Raw genomic sequence first — 15828 nt, 5'->3', positions numbered from 1 at the left:
GACTTCAGTTTCAGAAGTATCACCACTGCTCACTTACCTCTGCCTTTTTATGAACGGCTTAGACTGGGAGTCCTGTGTCCTCGGAAACCCTACAATTTTACTCTCAGATCTTCCTCACATAAGGTTGAACGTACCTCCATAACATATGCTCTTTCTCAAAGATGTAATGAGTTCTCCTAAAATTTTACCACTAGCTTTTAATTTTGTGGCTTTTTCTTCTTTTCTTCCTCTGTGGAACTACAGCTCATTATTGGCATAGAGAAACAAGAAAAATATGAACAATTGCTATTATACAGCAAGAAGCACTAAACGAGAGCCACAGCCCTACACTGATATTAAAACAAGATACTCTAAAAACTTAAGAGTTCCTTGCTTCTTCTATCTAATATATGAGACCTCACTGAAATACAAGCTGAGTTCCAGCTCTCATCATCTTCCAAACGCAACAGAAGCCACAGATGGGGACAGAAAAGATTTCACCTCCCAGAGACTGCAGTTGCTCCAGACTCCTATCAGCGCAGGGCCATCGTTTGCCACTTGGTCCCTAAGTCACCTTTCATTAATAGCATAAATGACTGAGCTCTGCCTCCAAGGCCCTTCCTCATCTACACTTGCTGGGAGTAGGAAAAGAAAGTGTGTCTTCTGATGAAAGGCACTGCCCAGGTGGTTGCAGTACACTTTGCACACCAAGCAGTGCTCTGTATCAGCCACTTCACATAAACAAAGTTACAGATATTCAGCACATACAGTTTGTGAAACAGCAGTAAAGATGGAGAGCGGACAGTTAGAGGTTTCAGAAAATACTTTATTATGCTCCCATACACCAGGGAAGAAAGCTTCCTGCCCTTCCACCCCACATCAAAAAGCAGCACACATTTTCTGAATAACTTGTTTCTATTGTGTCTCCAAATCATCTTACCTGAACCCCCAGGAAATCTCAACACATTCCCTTCCCCATTCCTCACAAGTCTTGTCCTTTCCAGTTTAACTTCCACTGATTTTTCTCTGTGTGTTTTGTATGGCACTGGAAGGAAACATCCTGTGCCTTTTTGGATCAATCCATAGCACATTAAGGTGATGAACTTCTCTGTCTTTACCAAGCACATCAAGCCCAAGTACTTTTTGTCATGCCACATGAGCTGGCTTTGGAGACTGCTGGATATCACAGAACACTAGGAGAAGCAATTAAGGACGAGTGATTTTTCTTTTCCTCTGGATCAATGCTGTTGATGTCCCACAATGAGCAGTAATTTGCTCAATGGGAACATCTCTGCAAAAGGAAAACCTTGGCTTCAGTGAGACACGCAGTGTTCTCCGGTGAGTGGCCACAGAGCACAGGAAATCGGAACTGGAAGAGCTAGTACTTAACTCCTAGCCCAAGAAGGTTCCATTTTAAAATGCTCGAGGTGACAGAGAACAACAATTACCAGCATATACAGGCCTCTACTAGCAACAACCTCTGCAAACAACGTTCCTTTGAAGCACAGCTCTCCCTGAGAGCCATTACATCGAAGCTCAATGGGTTTATTTTGTGTATACTCATAGTTGCACTGTTGATTTTCAATACCCAAGTATCGCTGTTATTTCTTCTAGCCAAGGTGAGCTACAAAACTATGATTAAAGCAAGCTGTAGTTTTCCACATTACCTATCAACAAAACCACTGGTGACAGTATATGATACGGGATTAATCCAGCCCAATTATCATACCCCCAGCCAAGTTTTCAACAGCAACTGATATATCCTGTTCTTTAATAAAACAAAGGAATTCAATAAAAAAATCACTATCAAAATTAAAAGGAAAAAATCTCCTTGATGACTCTTCTTTAATAAGCAAGATAGGACAGCAAGTGAAAACTATTTCTGTGCTAAGCCTCAAAAAAACAGCACTTGAATTGCTGTTACTCATCTATCCTTTGACAAGTATACAAGCCCAAAAGGCTCTCTCCAAATCCCAGAAATGCATTATTTTAAGAACAAATAGTTTAGAAAATTATGATGACTATAAATCCCCAGCTTAACTAAAAAAAAAAAAGCCATAAATTTCTGAGGTTATTTAGAAAATACAGAATGTTGTGCAATGAATTGATGTAATAGCCCATGAGTTATATCAGGGATTTGGAAAAAAAATAACCTTTTGTTCAGGAACATATTATATGCATGTAAAAGTATATGAAGGGGAAATTTAACCTGGATCACTCTTTTCCAGTAACTCGTCCTTCCCCCAAAGCCACAAGGTTTGCCACGTGTATCCCAAATTGTTCTTCCACCTCTGATTTCACGTAGGTGTGAAAATATTTCCCGAGGTCATTGTATGACTGTATGTATACTTTTCATTACCCAGAACTCCTGTCGCTGCACTGTCCAAAGTTCCACCATGTCCAATTTTCAAGACCTGACTTTTTCTTTTGTTACCATTCGTTTGCACACCAGCTTCTGAAAATAGAAATGGAAAGGAGGCATTACAGGACAACTTTCAGGCATTACAGTACAAATAGAATATATTTCCAGATTGCCGAAGGAGAAAAAAAATAAACTATGAAATTGTAGTGCAGAAACTACTGTACTGATTAAGACCAATGATTCATTTAGATCTATTCCCAACCCAAAACAACTTTCAAGATATTATCACTTATATTTTAATCAACTCTTTTGTACTGTTATAAACAAAAGTTCAGACAACACTACTAGAAAACCAGACAGTTTACCTGTGAAATCACGTATCATACACAAATTTTATGCTAAATAATCTGAACAGTTTTTGCTGAATTTACTTCCACGCAATGGGCCATGTTTAGAATAGAACAGAATAGTTCAGAATAGTTCCCTGCTGTTGGAAGGGACCTACAGCAACCCGCTGCCTGACCACTTCAGGGCTAACCAAAAGTTAAAGAGCTACCCAAATGTCTCCTGAACACTGGCAGGCACAGGGCATCAAGCCCCTCTCTGGGAAGCCTGCTGTGGTGTTTGCCCTCACGTTGAGCCTGCTGCCAACCAGCACCCCCAGATCCCTTTCTGCTGAGCTTTCTTATTTATTTTTATGTTTATTTGCATGTAGGCAGCCCCATGGAAATTATACATATATATATATATAACTTCCTCGCTGCTGCTTTCATGCTGTCAGAGCATCCCAACCCACCGTACTTCTCATGTAGCTGATGACTCCAGCAACTGTTCAGAGACCAATGCTCCTTAGTTATTAGTACCAAGTGTGATTAATGTTCTAAGCCCCCTTACTTATTTCCAAAGTTTTACCAGGACGCTGTATTATCTCTCCATTACACCTTTCACGTCAGGCCATCAGACATGATCTGGCCGAGCCTCACCCACACAGGAGCTGCAGTCTGTGCCTCCTCACTATGGAGCAAATCAGCCTCAGTGGGCGACCACCAGTCCTAAACTTTGTTCTCACCAAGTGAGCACAAGCCAGTTCTCCAATACAGGCCTATATTAGATGAACAAGTACCCCCAGTCCATTATGAAGGAAATCCGTGCCACAGCCCTTTACATCTTTTCAATAACCAAACTTTTGTTTTCCCCTGGTAAGGGACAGCCAAGATTCCATTTGTATTCAGGAAAAAAGTTCCTGCAAACCATGCCCTGAACTTCCAACTTCCTTGAAGCACTTTTCGGTTTTCACTCGGTTAAAATTTAGCTATTTTAGCAGCAAGAGGCAGCGGGTGCGGAGCTGAGCATCCCTCCTGCTGTCCCCGGGTCCGGGCCCCACGGCTGTGGGGCAGCAGCATGGGGACAAACCCCACAGCCTCCCCGTGCCGTGCCTCGGGCCGAGCCCCCCCAAACTACCCCTCCTTGGGGTTTTCTGGCCCGATGGGGGACGCGGCCCCAACCAAACCCCGTCCCCACGGGGCCTCCTCCCTCGGCTACCAGGCCCGGCGCCTACCTGCCAGCAGCTTCTCCTTCAGGAGGTTGAGCACGGCGGCCGAGGTGGGCCCCTTGGGCTTGTAGACGGCGAAGAGCCCGCTCAGGGAGAAGAGCTTCTGGGCCGCCCTGCCCGCCACGCCGCCGCCCGCCTCCCTGGCGGCCATGCTCCGAGCACGGCCCCGCCGCCCGCCCGGCCTCCGCCCCGCCGGTCCCCGCCCGGGAGCCGCTGGGAAACGTAGTTCGGCCGGGCTCCGGCTCGTCCTTCCTAGTGGGGACTGGGGAGAAGGAGCGGGGTCCTGTGGTGGTGGGGTGGGGGGAATGGTGATCAGCGGGTGTGAGGTGCAAGGGTGTAAACGTGAGGGGTTGGAGCCCCGCGGTGTGCTCAGCGAGGGCACAGGGCACGGTGAATGCCTTGTGACTGGATCCCTCAGCAGCTTCGCGGGGTTGTTCTCTGCTGGAAGCCTTTCGATCAAAAAACTAGTTAGGAGTCCTGTCATAAAATATGCCGTAGCGCGACCAGAAATGAGGGCGTACTGGGAAAATAAAGGAAAGTCTCCAACTGGTATCCCCAAACCAGGTCACAGTGGGAGGTGGCAGGTAGCAGGGCTGCCCGGCTGTGTGAGCCGTGCTTACAGCTGGGCATATGCGCAAGAATTTGTGGGATTACGGCCCAAGTTTTAGATAAAGCTATCAGACTTCCCTAACAGCTGGAGGTAGTCAATTAGAACATAAACGTATCGCGTTTTAATGAAGGCGGTGAGACCCCTGCAGTTCTGCCTTTGGCACTGAGAAGAAAATCTTACAGCACTATCAAACCGGCTCAAAGGCGGGATTTGAACCATCTCAGTGCTAGGTGCTTGATTTCTGGAATATCACATTTATGGACGATAGCTGCTAATCTCAAGTACATAAGTTACCTTTTGTGGTTGCATGCAGTTCGCCCTGTCCTACAGCATGGGTAGAAAGACACATGGCTTTCTGATAAATGGGTTTGGAGAGCTGCTGTCCCTCCCCCTCACCCGTCACAACGTTAGTCATTGTACCTTCCCCGCACAACTTAAAAGAATTACATTCTGCTGACTACTTGCTCAGTCCATTAATCTTCCTGCCTTCACGTGTGTCATATAAGAAAGTATTGCTAAGGCAGGCTTCTCTCGGCTCTCTCCCTTCTCCTGTTAAATCACAAGGGAAGTACAGCGCGTGGGTTTTCCTCTTCAGGCCTGACTTGTACAGACTCATTTCTCTGACAACACTCCCAAGGCATTAAAGCAAGCTATACATGAGCAAGGTACCAGGAACTTGGATGTTTCATTCATTCATTTCATTTACTCGTTCATAAGCGACTGCAGATGAACCTATGAAGAGACACTGAGGAAATAAACACATGTTTAGCTAAGGGCTAAATGTGTTCCCAATGCTCCCCAGAGCTTGAGAAGCACGTGTTCCTGCTGTCGCTGCACAGAGCAGGACCAAGGCCCACGTGTGCTTAAGCACTTTTTCGGCTTTCACTGGGGCCAGGGTCTCCCTCAGTGACTGCTCACGCCTCCTACAGCAGCTACCTGGGTGCCCAGTGCTTGAGATGCAAGCTACGAACACTGCTTCCAGGAGATGAGTACCCGCTTCCTGCCACTAGCAGTGCTGAGCAGCCTCCCTGACACACTTCTTGCACATATTACTGAAGGGGTCTGGTTACAAAGAGGAGTACTAGCTCCTCTCTCCAGGACAATCGTGTGCAGAAGGGTTTAGTAGTACACATGTGTTCACTAATGGTGAAATCCAAACCATTCCTTCTTAATAAAAGTAGGGTGCCTACATCAGCTCTCTGGAACTATCAGGCAAGGTTTTAATTATGTGCCTTATTTGCTTAGATCTCATTTACATAGCTATAATCTGGCTGTGGAAATATTTGCTGTCATCTTAAGCTGTGAGGGTGAATTCCCTGTTGAGCGGTACGTGTGGCCATCATTGCAGGATGTACAAGAGAGGCATCAGAGTCCTTCAGAAGACAAAATGGCAAAAAAAAAAAAAAAAAAAAAAAACTTGGGTAAAAGGTCAGCAGGAAAATTGCTGCTGACTTACGTGAAGTTAAAATTTAAGCAGTATGTTAAACCATGTATTGTAAACCATGATGGTGTTTCTTTTGCAGATATGGCTTAGTCAGGCTAACCATTTGAAAACCATTTGTGAAATATTCTCACAAATGCCCTGCTAAAAAGTTCTTAAACACAGATTGCTCTGAAAGCAAGCTCAAGCAAAACTACTTAAACAGCACTGTTTAAATAGAAATACATTTAAATTTAAATTCTCCAGAAATGGAGTAGCAAGCTTCCAGCAAGGAGACTGCTGCCCAAGGACCGAAATGCAAACCTGTCACAGTCATGCCCAGCACTATCACTAGGTCAGCAGGCTATTCTGAAAACACTGCAAAGGGGTGGAAGTATGTAACGCAAAAATGAGAGCTCCACTGTTGGCACAAAGATGTCCCTAAGGCAAAGCAAACCTCATCTTTCCAATACTGCAGCAGTGGATGGGGCCTGTGCTACACCTCCGTGTACTGCCTTTTAAAGGACTGACCTAAGCTGAGAATTGTCTAAAATGATTTGTCTACTGTAATTACCACAGATGAAGGGCTTGAGCTGAAGGTCAGTGTCTCACCCTGGTACTGTTTCCACAAATTACAAAAAGCCCCCTTTTTTTTAATTTTTTTTTTATTTGAGGAGACGGGTTTCAACTGACTAAAGAAACTACCCCCTACCCTCATTTTTAGGACTGAGCAGCAAGTTCTTCTTGGTCTCCCAGACTTCTGCATCAGCAATTAAAACCCAACTCTTTGTTACTGCAGCAGATGGAGTCTTTGAAGGCTTAGAAAGAAGAGGTTTGCTTTGACTTCAGTGGGCATTGGATAAGGGCCCAAAACAAGAAATGTGAAAGACTATTAATGACTGTCAGTATTTTAGTTAGCTAGAAGTATGAGTACATAAATCACACATGGCTCGCTTCATGGGGCAAGGTTATTCAGCATTCGAAATGGTGGGAATGATGTACCAAACTGTTCGTCTCAAGGGCATTATTTCAGATTTGCCTCGTGTTGCTAGTGATTAAAAGTCATTACCATCTGCTCAGTAGCCTATTTGAAATGAGATGTTTATCTCCAACGATTCCTAGCCAAGCCAGGATCCACAACAACCAAAAGCATGATTAGAGTTACTGATTTTATTAGCAACTTTAAAAAAGGGACTCAGTAAAAGGTTGAAAGGACGTTGTTGCTTTATGCATAAAGCATGGTAGGTCGGGTAGGGACAGGCCAAATGCTCCATGCAGGTCACTGGAACTGCACAAAGTGATGCCTTGAGGATCTGGTGATTATGCTTTATAGAGAAGAAATAATGTGGAAGATAATAGTAGCTCTAGTATGTGCAAACAGCAGATGAGTGCTGTTGCAGAAGAGGAGGAATCCTTTACTTGTTTGTGCAGAACAGAGATGCAACACTTCCTTCTCCAGGAAGATGCTTACTTCCTTGTCTGCTTTTAGATGAGCTTTTTCTGAAGCAATGCTTACACACCAGAATGCAGAAGAAAATGATGCTAGATGTCAGCTTTTAAAGTATATTCATCAGCAGAAGGCCATTTCTGTATCTGTGTTCAGCAAATCACTTTATGATTCCAGCTTTATTGTCTGCATCCAAATCAGAGCAGATAATTGCAAGGAGGTCAGTCATGGCTCATGTTCTTCCTGTGAAAACAGAGTTGCAGCTGTCTGAAAGTTTAGGTCCTAGTCATGTGAACTGTTCCCTTTGTCAGCTCGGGGAGTTTTGTCCGTAATAGCAACTGTTAAAGCCTGAAGTACATCTAATATTTTTCCTCTAACTGTTCCATCTGGTTGGATAATAAGGCGCTGATAAATAACTCTTCAACTTGTTAGTTCTTTCAGTCCCATTCCGATGGGCACATAGCACATACTTGATTGTGTGTGAGTGGGTCTTTACAATAAAAGTAGGTTCTTCAGCATCTTGTTGAACTGCAGCAGTTTTGAAAAAAAAATATCAATTATTGCATGCAAGGGAAAGATAAAACTACCCATGACATATACTAGCACTAGGTTTGGCAATTTTTGTTAGTCATTGTTCCCATGATGGTTCCTAAACTGCAAGTATTTCATGAACAGATTTTTCTATTTTGTTCAGAACAAGATCGGTAGTCTAGGTTTACACCAATTAAAATTTTACATCTATGTTTCTGTTTATTTTTAAGAATATTTTCTTTCCATCTTTATTCTGACTTCTCTGATATTAGAGGGATTATTTTCAGTTGAGAATGGTTTAGGTAAGAGCAGGTTTTGGTTAGCTGATTTACTGCAGATGTGTAGTGCCAAACTGAGTTGGACTGAACAGAATCGCAGAATCATTTAGGTTGGAAAAGACCTCCAAGATCATCAGGTCCAACTGTTAACATAGCATTGCCGAGTCTGCCACCAGACCATGTCCCTAAGCACCACATCTACACGTCTTTTGAAGACCTCCAGGAATGGTGACTCAGCTGCTTCCCTGGGCAGCCTGTTCCAATACTTCACAACCCATTCAGTGAAGAATTTCTTCCTAATATCCAACCTAAACCTCTCCTTGCACAACTTGTCCTATCACTTGTTGCTTGGGATAAGAGACTGACCCCCCATGCCGCTACAACCTCCTTTGAGGTAGTTGTAGAGCAGGATAAAGTCTCCCCTCAGCCTCCTTTTCTCCAGGCTAAACAACCCCAGTTCCCTCAACTGCTTCTCATAAGACTTGTGTTCCAGACCCTTCCCCAGCTTCATTACCCTAAATGAACACAGCATGATTCAGATGTTTTTAGTTATTCCTTCTTAACGTGAAATGCACCCCTGGCAGTTAACTAAAGAAGAGACCAGCAATTCTTCCTGACCACATATTGGTCATAAATCACCCATAGAGCTATGCAGTAATATGATATAGATATGATTTAAATTGTTCCTTAAAGAGCCTGTTGCATTTAGTAGGTGAGGACATACCTGTTAAGGAGTGGGAAGTCACTTTTAATCTCTGGTACATGTCCAGGTGTAATGACAGAGCATGGTCTGGAATCAGAAGACTCAGTGATGATGAGGGGAAAAAAATATATATTTTGTAGATCTTTGGGTTGGTTTTTTTTTTTTGTTTTTTTTTTTTTTTTGAATAAAAGCCTTAGTAGGATTCTCAGTTCTTGTTTAAATTTGCACAGTTGCTTGTTAGAGTTGCTGTCAAAGAACTAATTTTCCAAGAATCTGCATCCTAATTAGGAATGACGAAGGACTCACCAGATGTTCATACGGAAGAATGCAGCACATGAGGGATTGTTTATGCAGACCATTCAAGTCCACACTGCCCCCCTGTAAATTTAGAACATAAGGTTAAAAAGATTTAGACACTGACATCTGAGAAGCTGCCACTGCTACATTAAATTCAGCAATATGAGTTGAATTAAAGTGTGTTTTCTAGACAAAACATTCAATCTTGATTTGAAGATAGAAGGAGACAGAAAAAAATTAGATTTATGCCTTCACCAGTAGTTCAAATTTGTGCTTGTTTTCTCACCTGGCTTTGTACAATTTTCATGTCCAGATAAATGAGATAATAATCAGCCCTTTGGTGGCCCATTCTCACCCCGTGAGCACACATACAGACTGATTCGTGGTTTGTGACGGATGTGCAGTACCTGAGCTCCCACACCTCAGATGACCGTCTTTCCTCACCTCTTTTGATAGAGGGAACAGTCTGTATCTCCAGAAGAAGAAAAAGAAAAAAAAAAAGAAGGAAAAAAAAAAAAAGACACTCTACATCTAGCATTAAACTCACATCAAAGTTAAATAAATATTGTGTAATTTCTTCACATAAGCAAGCTGAAGCCTTGATCTAGGGGGGTATTCTCTCCCAAAACAGTGCTACCGTTCAGATTTGTTGTGCCTGGGCTGCAGCAGTGGCACAGCCATCTTCTCTGCACGAGCAACTGGGTCGGTCCAGGTCCCCAGCCCTCGACTAGCAGCAGATGCTTATGGAAAGAGCAAGAATGAATACTGCAAGGAGTTCCCTTCACCTCTTATGTACCTCACCAGCCCAAGCAAATGCCTCTGATAAGAAGGTCAAAGCTGTGGGTTTGCTATGCATTGTCCCAGGAGTGAATTTGGAGGCCAGAGGTGTCCGCTGTATGCCCTGGCAGGGGGAGCCAGTGGCCATTCTGGCACATTTTGCCTGGAAGATGTCCTGCTGGCATGAGAACTACCACAGCACACCTCCTCCGTCCCCTTTTATTGGCAGGCTCTCACCCTGGAAAAGCACAAGTAACCACGGATTAGTTCCAATTAATTCAGAAGTGCAAACAAACAAAAGTAGCCATTGTCCACGGGTGAGGGCTGCCAACTGCATCGCTAATGAGAGCTCCAGAATCAATAATCGAGCAGCTCCAGGCAGAGAAGTGTAGTTCTAATGCACGTTATAATACTGTTAACAGAAATTTTTCCATTTACCATAAATTATTCAACTTTTAATTGCTTAGGCTGTAGAGTCTGTAAAGATGCTAATTGCCACCTGTAAGATTAAATTGATAATGTCTGCTTTTTATTTTCATAAAGACAGTCTTAAAATGGCAGAGAGAAAAAAAGACTTTGATTTGTCGGGTACCCTGTTAAAAATAAAGAGATTCTAAAGATGGTGAACGCTCTGCTTTTGATTCTGGCTAGCAATCATTAAAATGACACTGCATATTTACTATGTTGCTGTGAATAAATAAATATTTTGACATAGCTGGATCAATATTATTCTACTCTATCCAGATTATCCTATCTCATGTCGTGATCACGGACTATGAACAACCCTAAGGTCAGAATATATTTTTGCCTGTCACAATGAAAGTCCTAAATTATTATTATTTTTTTTAATAAGAAAGGAAAATGGAGTTGAGTATTGTCAATTTTCTGACAGGTTTCTTATAGATTTTCATAATATTTTTTATCATTCTTTCTTTATCTGGCCAGGTTTGTATGGATATTCTCTAGACAGATGGACAAATTGACTTTGTTTGCTTTTTATACTAATCACACCAGGGAAAAGATAATGAGAAGTTTATTCAGAAATATTTTTGCTAGTAAAAAAGGATTCCATTTGCTGCACCTATAAATCCAATACCACCTAGAAAGCCCACCTGGATTATTTTTTTTTTTAATGGATTTCCTTTAATTTGAGCCTTCCTTTAAAATGTTTGATGAGGAAAGAAAACCATGCTTTTCATAGTATCCTGATTCACCTTCCACTTCTGAAAGGAACATTGCATCCAATCTCCACTGTTAAAACTGAAATAAACTAAAACAGAGAATGTTTTCCTCTGCTAGACATTGAAAGCCTCCTTCCTGGAAAGCTGAAAAAAAGGCCAAAATATTTTTTTTTCTCTTAGCTCAGGAGCTCACTTTGAAGCAGTACTCACTTACACAGCTGAAGAACTTGATCCCAGGAGTGCTATCTGCTGAAGTCAGTGAGAGGAAAAGGATGCTCGAAACCATGCCCTAATTGCTAACTTGGCTTGAAGGTACCTTCTGTGTCCTACTAAGACGCCATCCCTACAGTTTACGGTAATCATCTCGTGTTGTCACAAGGTCATGGTGAGCGGTGATGGCCAGGACTAGCAGCGTGCAAGTGTAGTGTTGACACGAGCACTAAGTGGATGGTACCAGAGCAATGATATTTTGGCAAGAGATCATCTATAAGAGGTGACCAGGGATGTGCAGAAGGAGATTTACTTGAGTTACTGCTTCAGTAAAGATACTCTGCTCGAGTACCCTGTTGGTTTAAGTCCTTGAGTTCATAGGAAGGTCATTAAGTTACTTGTTTCTGGAGTATATTTATTACTTTTAAATCCAGTGCAGTCTATTTAGTCTTTCTTGAAGCTTCTTTGTGAAACATTAATGAGAAGCTCACGCACACAGTCATAGAATTTGTCTGATTACTCCATTCATATTTAATAAGCTTGCTGCTTACACTTCAGAGCAACAACAGAAATTAGATAATGCAATACTTTAGTGCTGGAGTGACCCTAAATTTGGCTCTAAATTATTCATTATACTGGCTGAGGGCAAGACAGCTGTCGTAACCTTAAATTTATCTAAATCCTACATTGCCTAATTGGTGCCTCTTTGTTGTTATTCCCACTTAAAAAAATAACTAATTTTTATTGAAACCGAAAACATCCAGTTTTAATCTGTTGCCGATTTATCATCAGTCTCTGCAGAAGTACTGCAGTCAGCTAAAAGCAAAGATAATTTAGTTGGACTTCAGCTGTATATACAACACGTGAGCCCTGCAATCAAGTGAGACTGGGAAGATCTGTTTTGTTAAAGGGGTGATTGTATTTTCTAGCTAAGACAGTATTTTTTAAAGCTGTCAATTAGATGAGAACACAGATATTAACCAGATGTTCTCCCACATTTTTAGGTTTTTATGGTTTCATTTTATAAACTATATGTCTCTTTCTCATGGGTCTCATCCAGAAACACACTACCAATGTAGTATTTTTTAGGGTTTTAAAGAAAATAAACTCTGTAAGGTTAAAGGTGTAATACAAATGTAGGTATAGTCCAGCCATCAAGTAGAATCTAAAATCATACCTTAAGTGTAGGTGGGCTCATAATCTGTTTACCAGGTGAGAAATCATACCTTCATACCTCTCATACCTGTCATACCTCTAGGGTTGTCACTGGGAATGGCCTGTTCTTAAACGTGGTATCTGAAAAGAAGCACAGATTTCATCGAAACATCTGAGGGAAAAATAAATGGCAAAGATGAATTGGGGTGTAACCGCCCTGCGGATGAGCAGGAGGAAGCCAGAGGCAGCGCAGCTGCCCCTGCGTTTTCATCACCTGCATCGCCTGGACAGCCCCAGGCCGGGAGAGTGACGGCACCGACAGCACCGACTTGACCAAACGACCTGCTCTGAAAGGCCAGAGGGAGGGAATAGCATATAAAATGCTGCCACGTTACTCCTAAAATACAGTAACTGCCCATCAGAGGTTTGGAGCCTCTTGGTACTCATTGCCTTTCAGGTGCCATGCACGGTAGTGCCTCGCTATCAGTGTGTGTTGTTAACGAATAAAGTAACATGTTTAAGAGTCGAAGGCATTTTATCGTACCTCGAGTGCTGACTGGAACGCTCACCGAGACAGATTGCATATCCTGACAGCGGTCCAAGGGGGAAAAAACAACTTTGGGAAGGCAACACAATCTAAATTTTGTAGAGTTGAGCCAACAAACAGATGGCAGGAACTAAACGTCCTTAAAAAAAATAATCCCGTGGCCGTGGCTGTCCTGGCATCAGCCTGAAACCCTGCCAAACTGAGAGCCCCGGTGAATGAGCTGCAAGGAGCTCACAGTCATCTCTGTCCAAAAGAGCTTAAGGGGGAAGAGCTGGGAAGAACTGCTGCAGATGACGGCAACTCCAGAAGTTAACACGGGAACCTGCCCGCTCAGTGAGGTGGGAGGGAGGGACGCTGAAAGAAAGCAGCGATTTCTTAGTCAGATTAGTAAGTTATTTTTCAGCAGTGGCAAACCAGCTCCTGTAGCTGCTCCACAGCAGGCAGCTCCAGCTCCTGAAGATTTGCCTGGCGTGCAGGGAAGAAGGCAGGTGCCTATGGAGCTGAGATCCGTCTCGCCCAGGGCACGGCAGAGGAAGGTCTCTGGACCAGCAGCCTCGCCGGTCGCCCCTCAGCAGCCCCATCCCCACAGCAGCCCCGGCCACCCACTCAAGTCCCCCCACAGCACCGGGTAAGGGCTCCCCTTGCAAATAGATCCCACTGAATAACTCCAAAGTTTCCCTCTGCATTTTGGAGAGCAGGAAATACCAGCCGGGGAAGGGGTGAAGCCTAGAATAGCAACTTATATTGAACAAGACCTGCAAAACTTTTTTCCTCATTATTTTAAATAGGGCTTAATGTCTCAGACAACTAAAAGAAAATCTGTTTTCCCCTTCAGAAGCATTCTGTGCTCTTAATTCATCCAGATTTAGCTTCAAAGTCCAGCTCTTTTAATGCTGAACACTGTGCTTTCTGTGAGAATTAAGAGTTCTGCTTGAATCCTTCACCAGGTGACGCTGGCAGCACCGCAGTACACTTGCATTGAGAACAGACAGAAGCCCACCAGAAGCCCTTCCCTCAACAGGTAGAGTTGGCAAGATCTCCTGATCGCTCCTGATTCACATTTCCATCTGTCTTCCCATTGAAGGGTGAGGGCGAAATGCCTGGGGGAAGGCTGGCCACACAGCTGGTACTGGTTTTCCCTGCATCGTTGCCATCCAAAGTGAAGGAGACAGGCAGGAGGGGCTGCAAACACTCACGAAATGCTGAGCTGATTAAACTTGCTTTGATCCTCACAGTAATTCTGCATCCAGGATGCTGTGGCACATCACTGCATTGCACACATCACCGAGCTGGAGCTGTTCCTGGGGGAAGGTTTTTCTCCCCAAAGCCTGCAAGAGGATTCTTTATTCCACGGTTAAAAGGGAGTGACTGAAGCAAACTGTCAGGGGAGCGAGCAGGCTGCGGGGTCTTTTTCTTTCTGCCGTGGCCTGCCTGCACGGCCAGCCCAGCACAGGCAGCAGAGAGGACACTTAGAGCCACTTCCCTGCTTGCTGGGTTTGATTGCCGTGTGCTGCTTGCCTGCGGATCCAAGCCTTCGCCGTTCTCTTTACCCTTCCCAGAAGTGCACTTAGCGATAAATGGAAGGTTCGAATTCAGACATTCACTCTGGGGAAAAAATGGGTTGCAATAAATAATGGTCACAGGTTAAGTCATCCAGGTATTGTGTGTTCCCATTAACGGGCATCAGAGAAAAAATATGCTGTAATGCTTGCATATGACTTTTTTTTTTCCCAAGAACATCCATTTTAAATTACATCTCATGAGAGATTTCAGCTATTTTCTTTGCGTTCAAACACAGCTTCCCTCTATATCTCTGACTGAAGCAGAGAGCTGAATGCAAGCTGCAGAGAAATCTGTTAGAAGATGCCCGCAGGTATACGTGGCACAAAGACACAGGAACTTTATCTTATTTTCTGGCTGCTCTGAACTGATTGTGGGGATTAATGATTTATCTCTCTTTAAAGAACTCCTTGGAGCTACACAGTCTCAAATCAGATAAAGTATACACCATTCCCCAACCAGGCACCTGCCAATTTAGGTTTATCCTTTAATCTGGGCACATCTAGTTTTACAAAGATTTGACTTAAAGGAAAGTTTCCTGAGAGACATCATCAGTGCTCATCAGTTTTCCAAAACCCATGTGATGTTTCTTCTGAGACCCCCCCTAGCCTGGAAATTTTTGAGATGAGAGGAAAAGAGCAGAGATTTACTGCGCTGCTGGGAACAAGCCGGTACCACACCTCTGCGATGGGGGAGTCCCCTGAGCGGTGCAGAGGGCTTGAGCTGGCTTCTGACACAAGGAAAAAGTTTGCTTTGGAGAATATCACAGCCATATTTCATCCTGCTGCCAGCACCAATGGAGGCTGCCAGCAGGCACAGAGAAAGCAAGCAGCTCCTTCCTCCGCCTAGCATCTGTTTAAGTTTGCTGCAAACTTACATATCCATGCAAAAAGGGAGTAAGAGATTGCTCAGAATCAGAAGTACATGACACTGGTCTATAGACAAATCTTGAAGAAGTCAATACGGATGTTTCTGGAAGTACACCAGAGACAATGTGGCTCAGTGACATTAAAGCTGATTATTGACTCCCTTGTAATGAAGTCAATGGGAGTCATCTTGGTGAAAGCGTGTTTCGACTAGATACTTGTCTGATTCATGTCCTCATTTATGTGAGTCTGAAGTGGGATTTGTTCTTTGCGGGGAAAAAAAAAAAAGATTCATTCATATATACAATAAAAGGGAATTCACACGCACTCAGGAGAAGTCTGCCAAATGCAAG

General features: G+C 43.5%; 1 protein-coding gene and 1 long non-coding RNA gene across 2 annotated transcripts in view; both read right to left on the bottom strand.

The window, feature by feature from the left end:
• TRUB1 (TruB pseudouridine synthase family member 1) overlaps nucleotides 1-4078 on the bottom strand; it is a 30761-nt gene extending 26683 nt beyond the window's left edge. Inside the window, exons 1-2 of the mRNA XM_083844156.1 lie at nucleotides 3900-4078; nucleotides 2339-2434 (exon numbers count right to left, since the gene is read on the bottom strand). Coding sequence (XP_083700282.1) covers nucleotides 2339-2434; nucleotides 3900-4044 — 241 coding nt within the window. The 5' untranslated portion in view covers nucleotides 4045-4078. The remainder of the gene's footprint in view (nucleotides 1-2338; nucleotides 2435-3899) is intronic.
• A 3000-nt stretch (nucleotides 4079-7078) lies between these two features.
• Nucleotides 7079-14508, bottom strand: LOC310902341. The gene is made up of 2 exons (XR_014586661.1): nucleotides 9189-14508; nucleotides 7079-7898 (listed from the first exon to the last, which is right to left on the bottom strand). It is a non-coding gene; the product is annotated as an uncharacterized lncRNA (long non-coding RNA).
• Between the last annotated feature and the right edge of the window lie 1320 nt (nucleotides 14509-15828).

This window comes from Anser anser (genome assembly GCF_964211835.1).
Source record: "Anser anser genome assembly, chromosome: 7".
Lineage (NCBI taxonomy): Eukaryota > Metazoa > Chordata > Aves > Anseriformes > Anatidae > Anser > Anser anser.
This window is presented reverse-complemented; position numbering and strand designations above follow the sequence as displayed.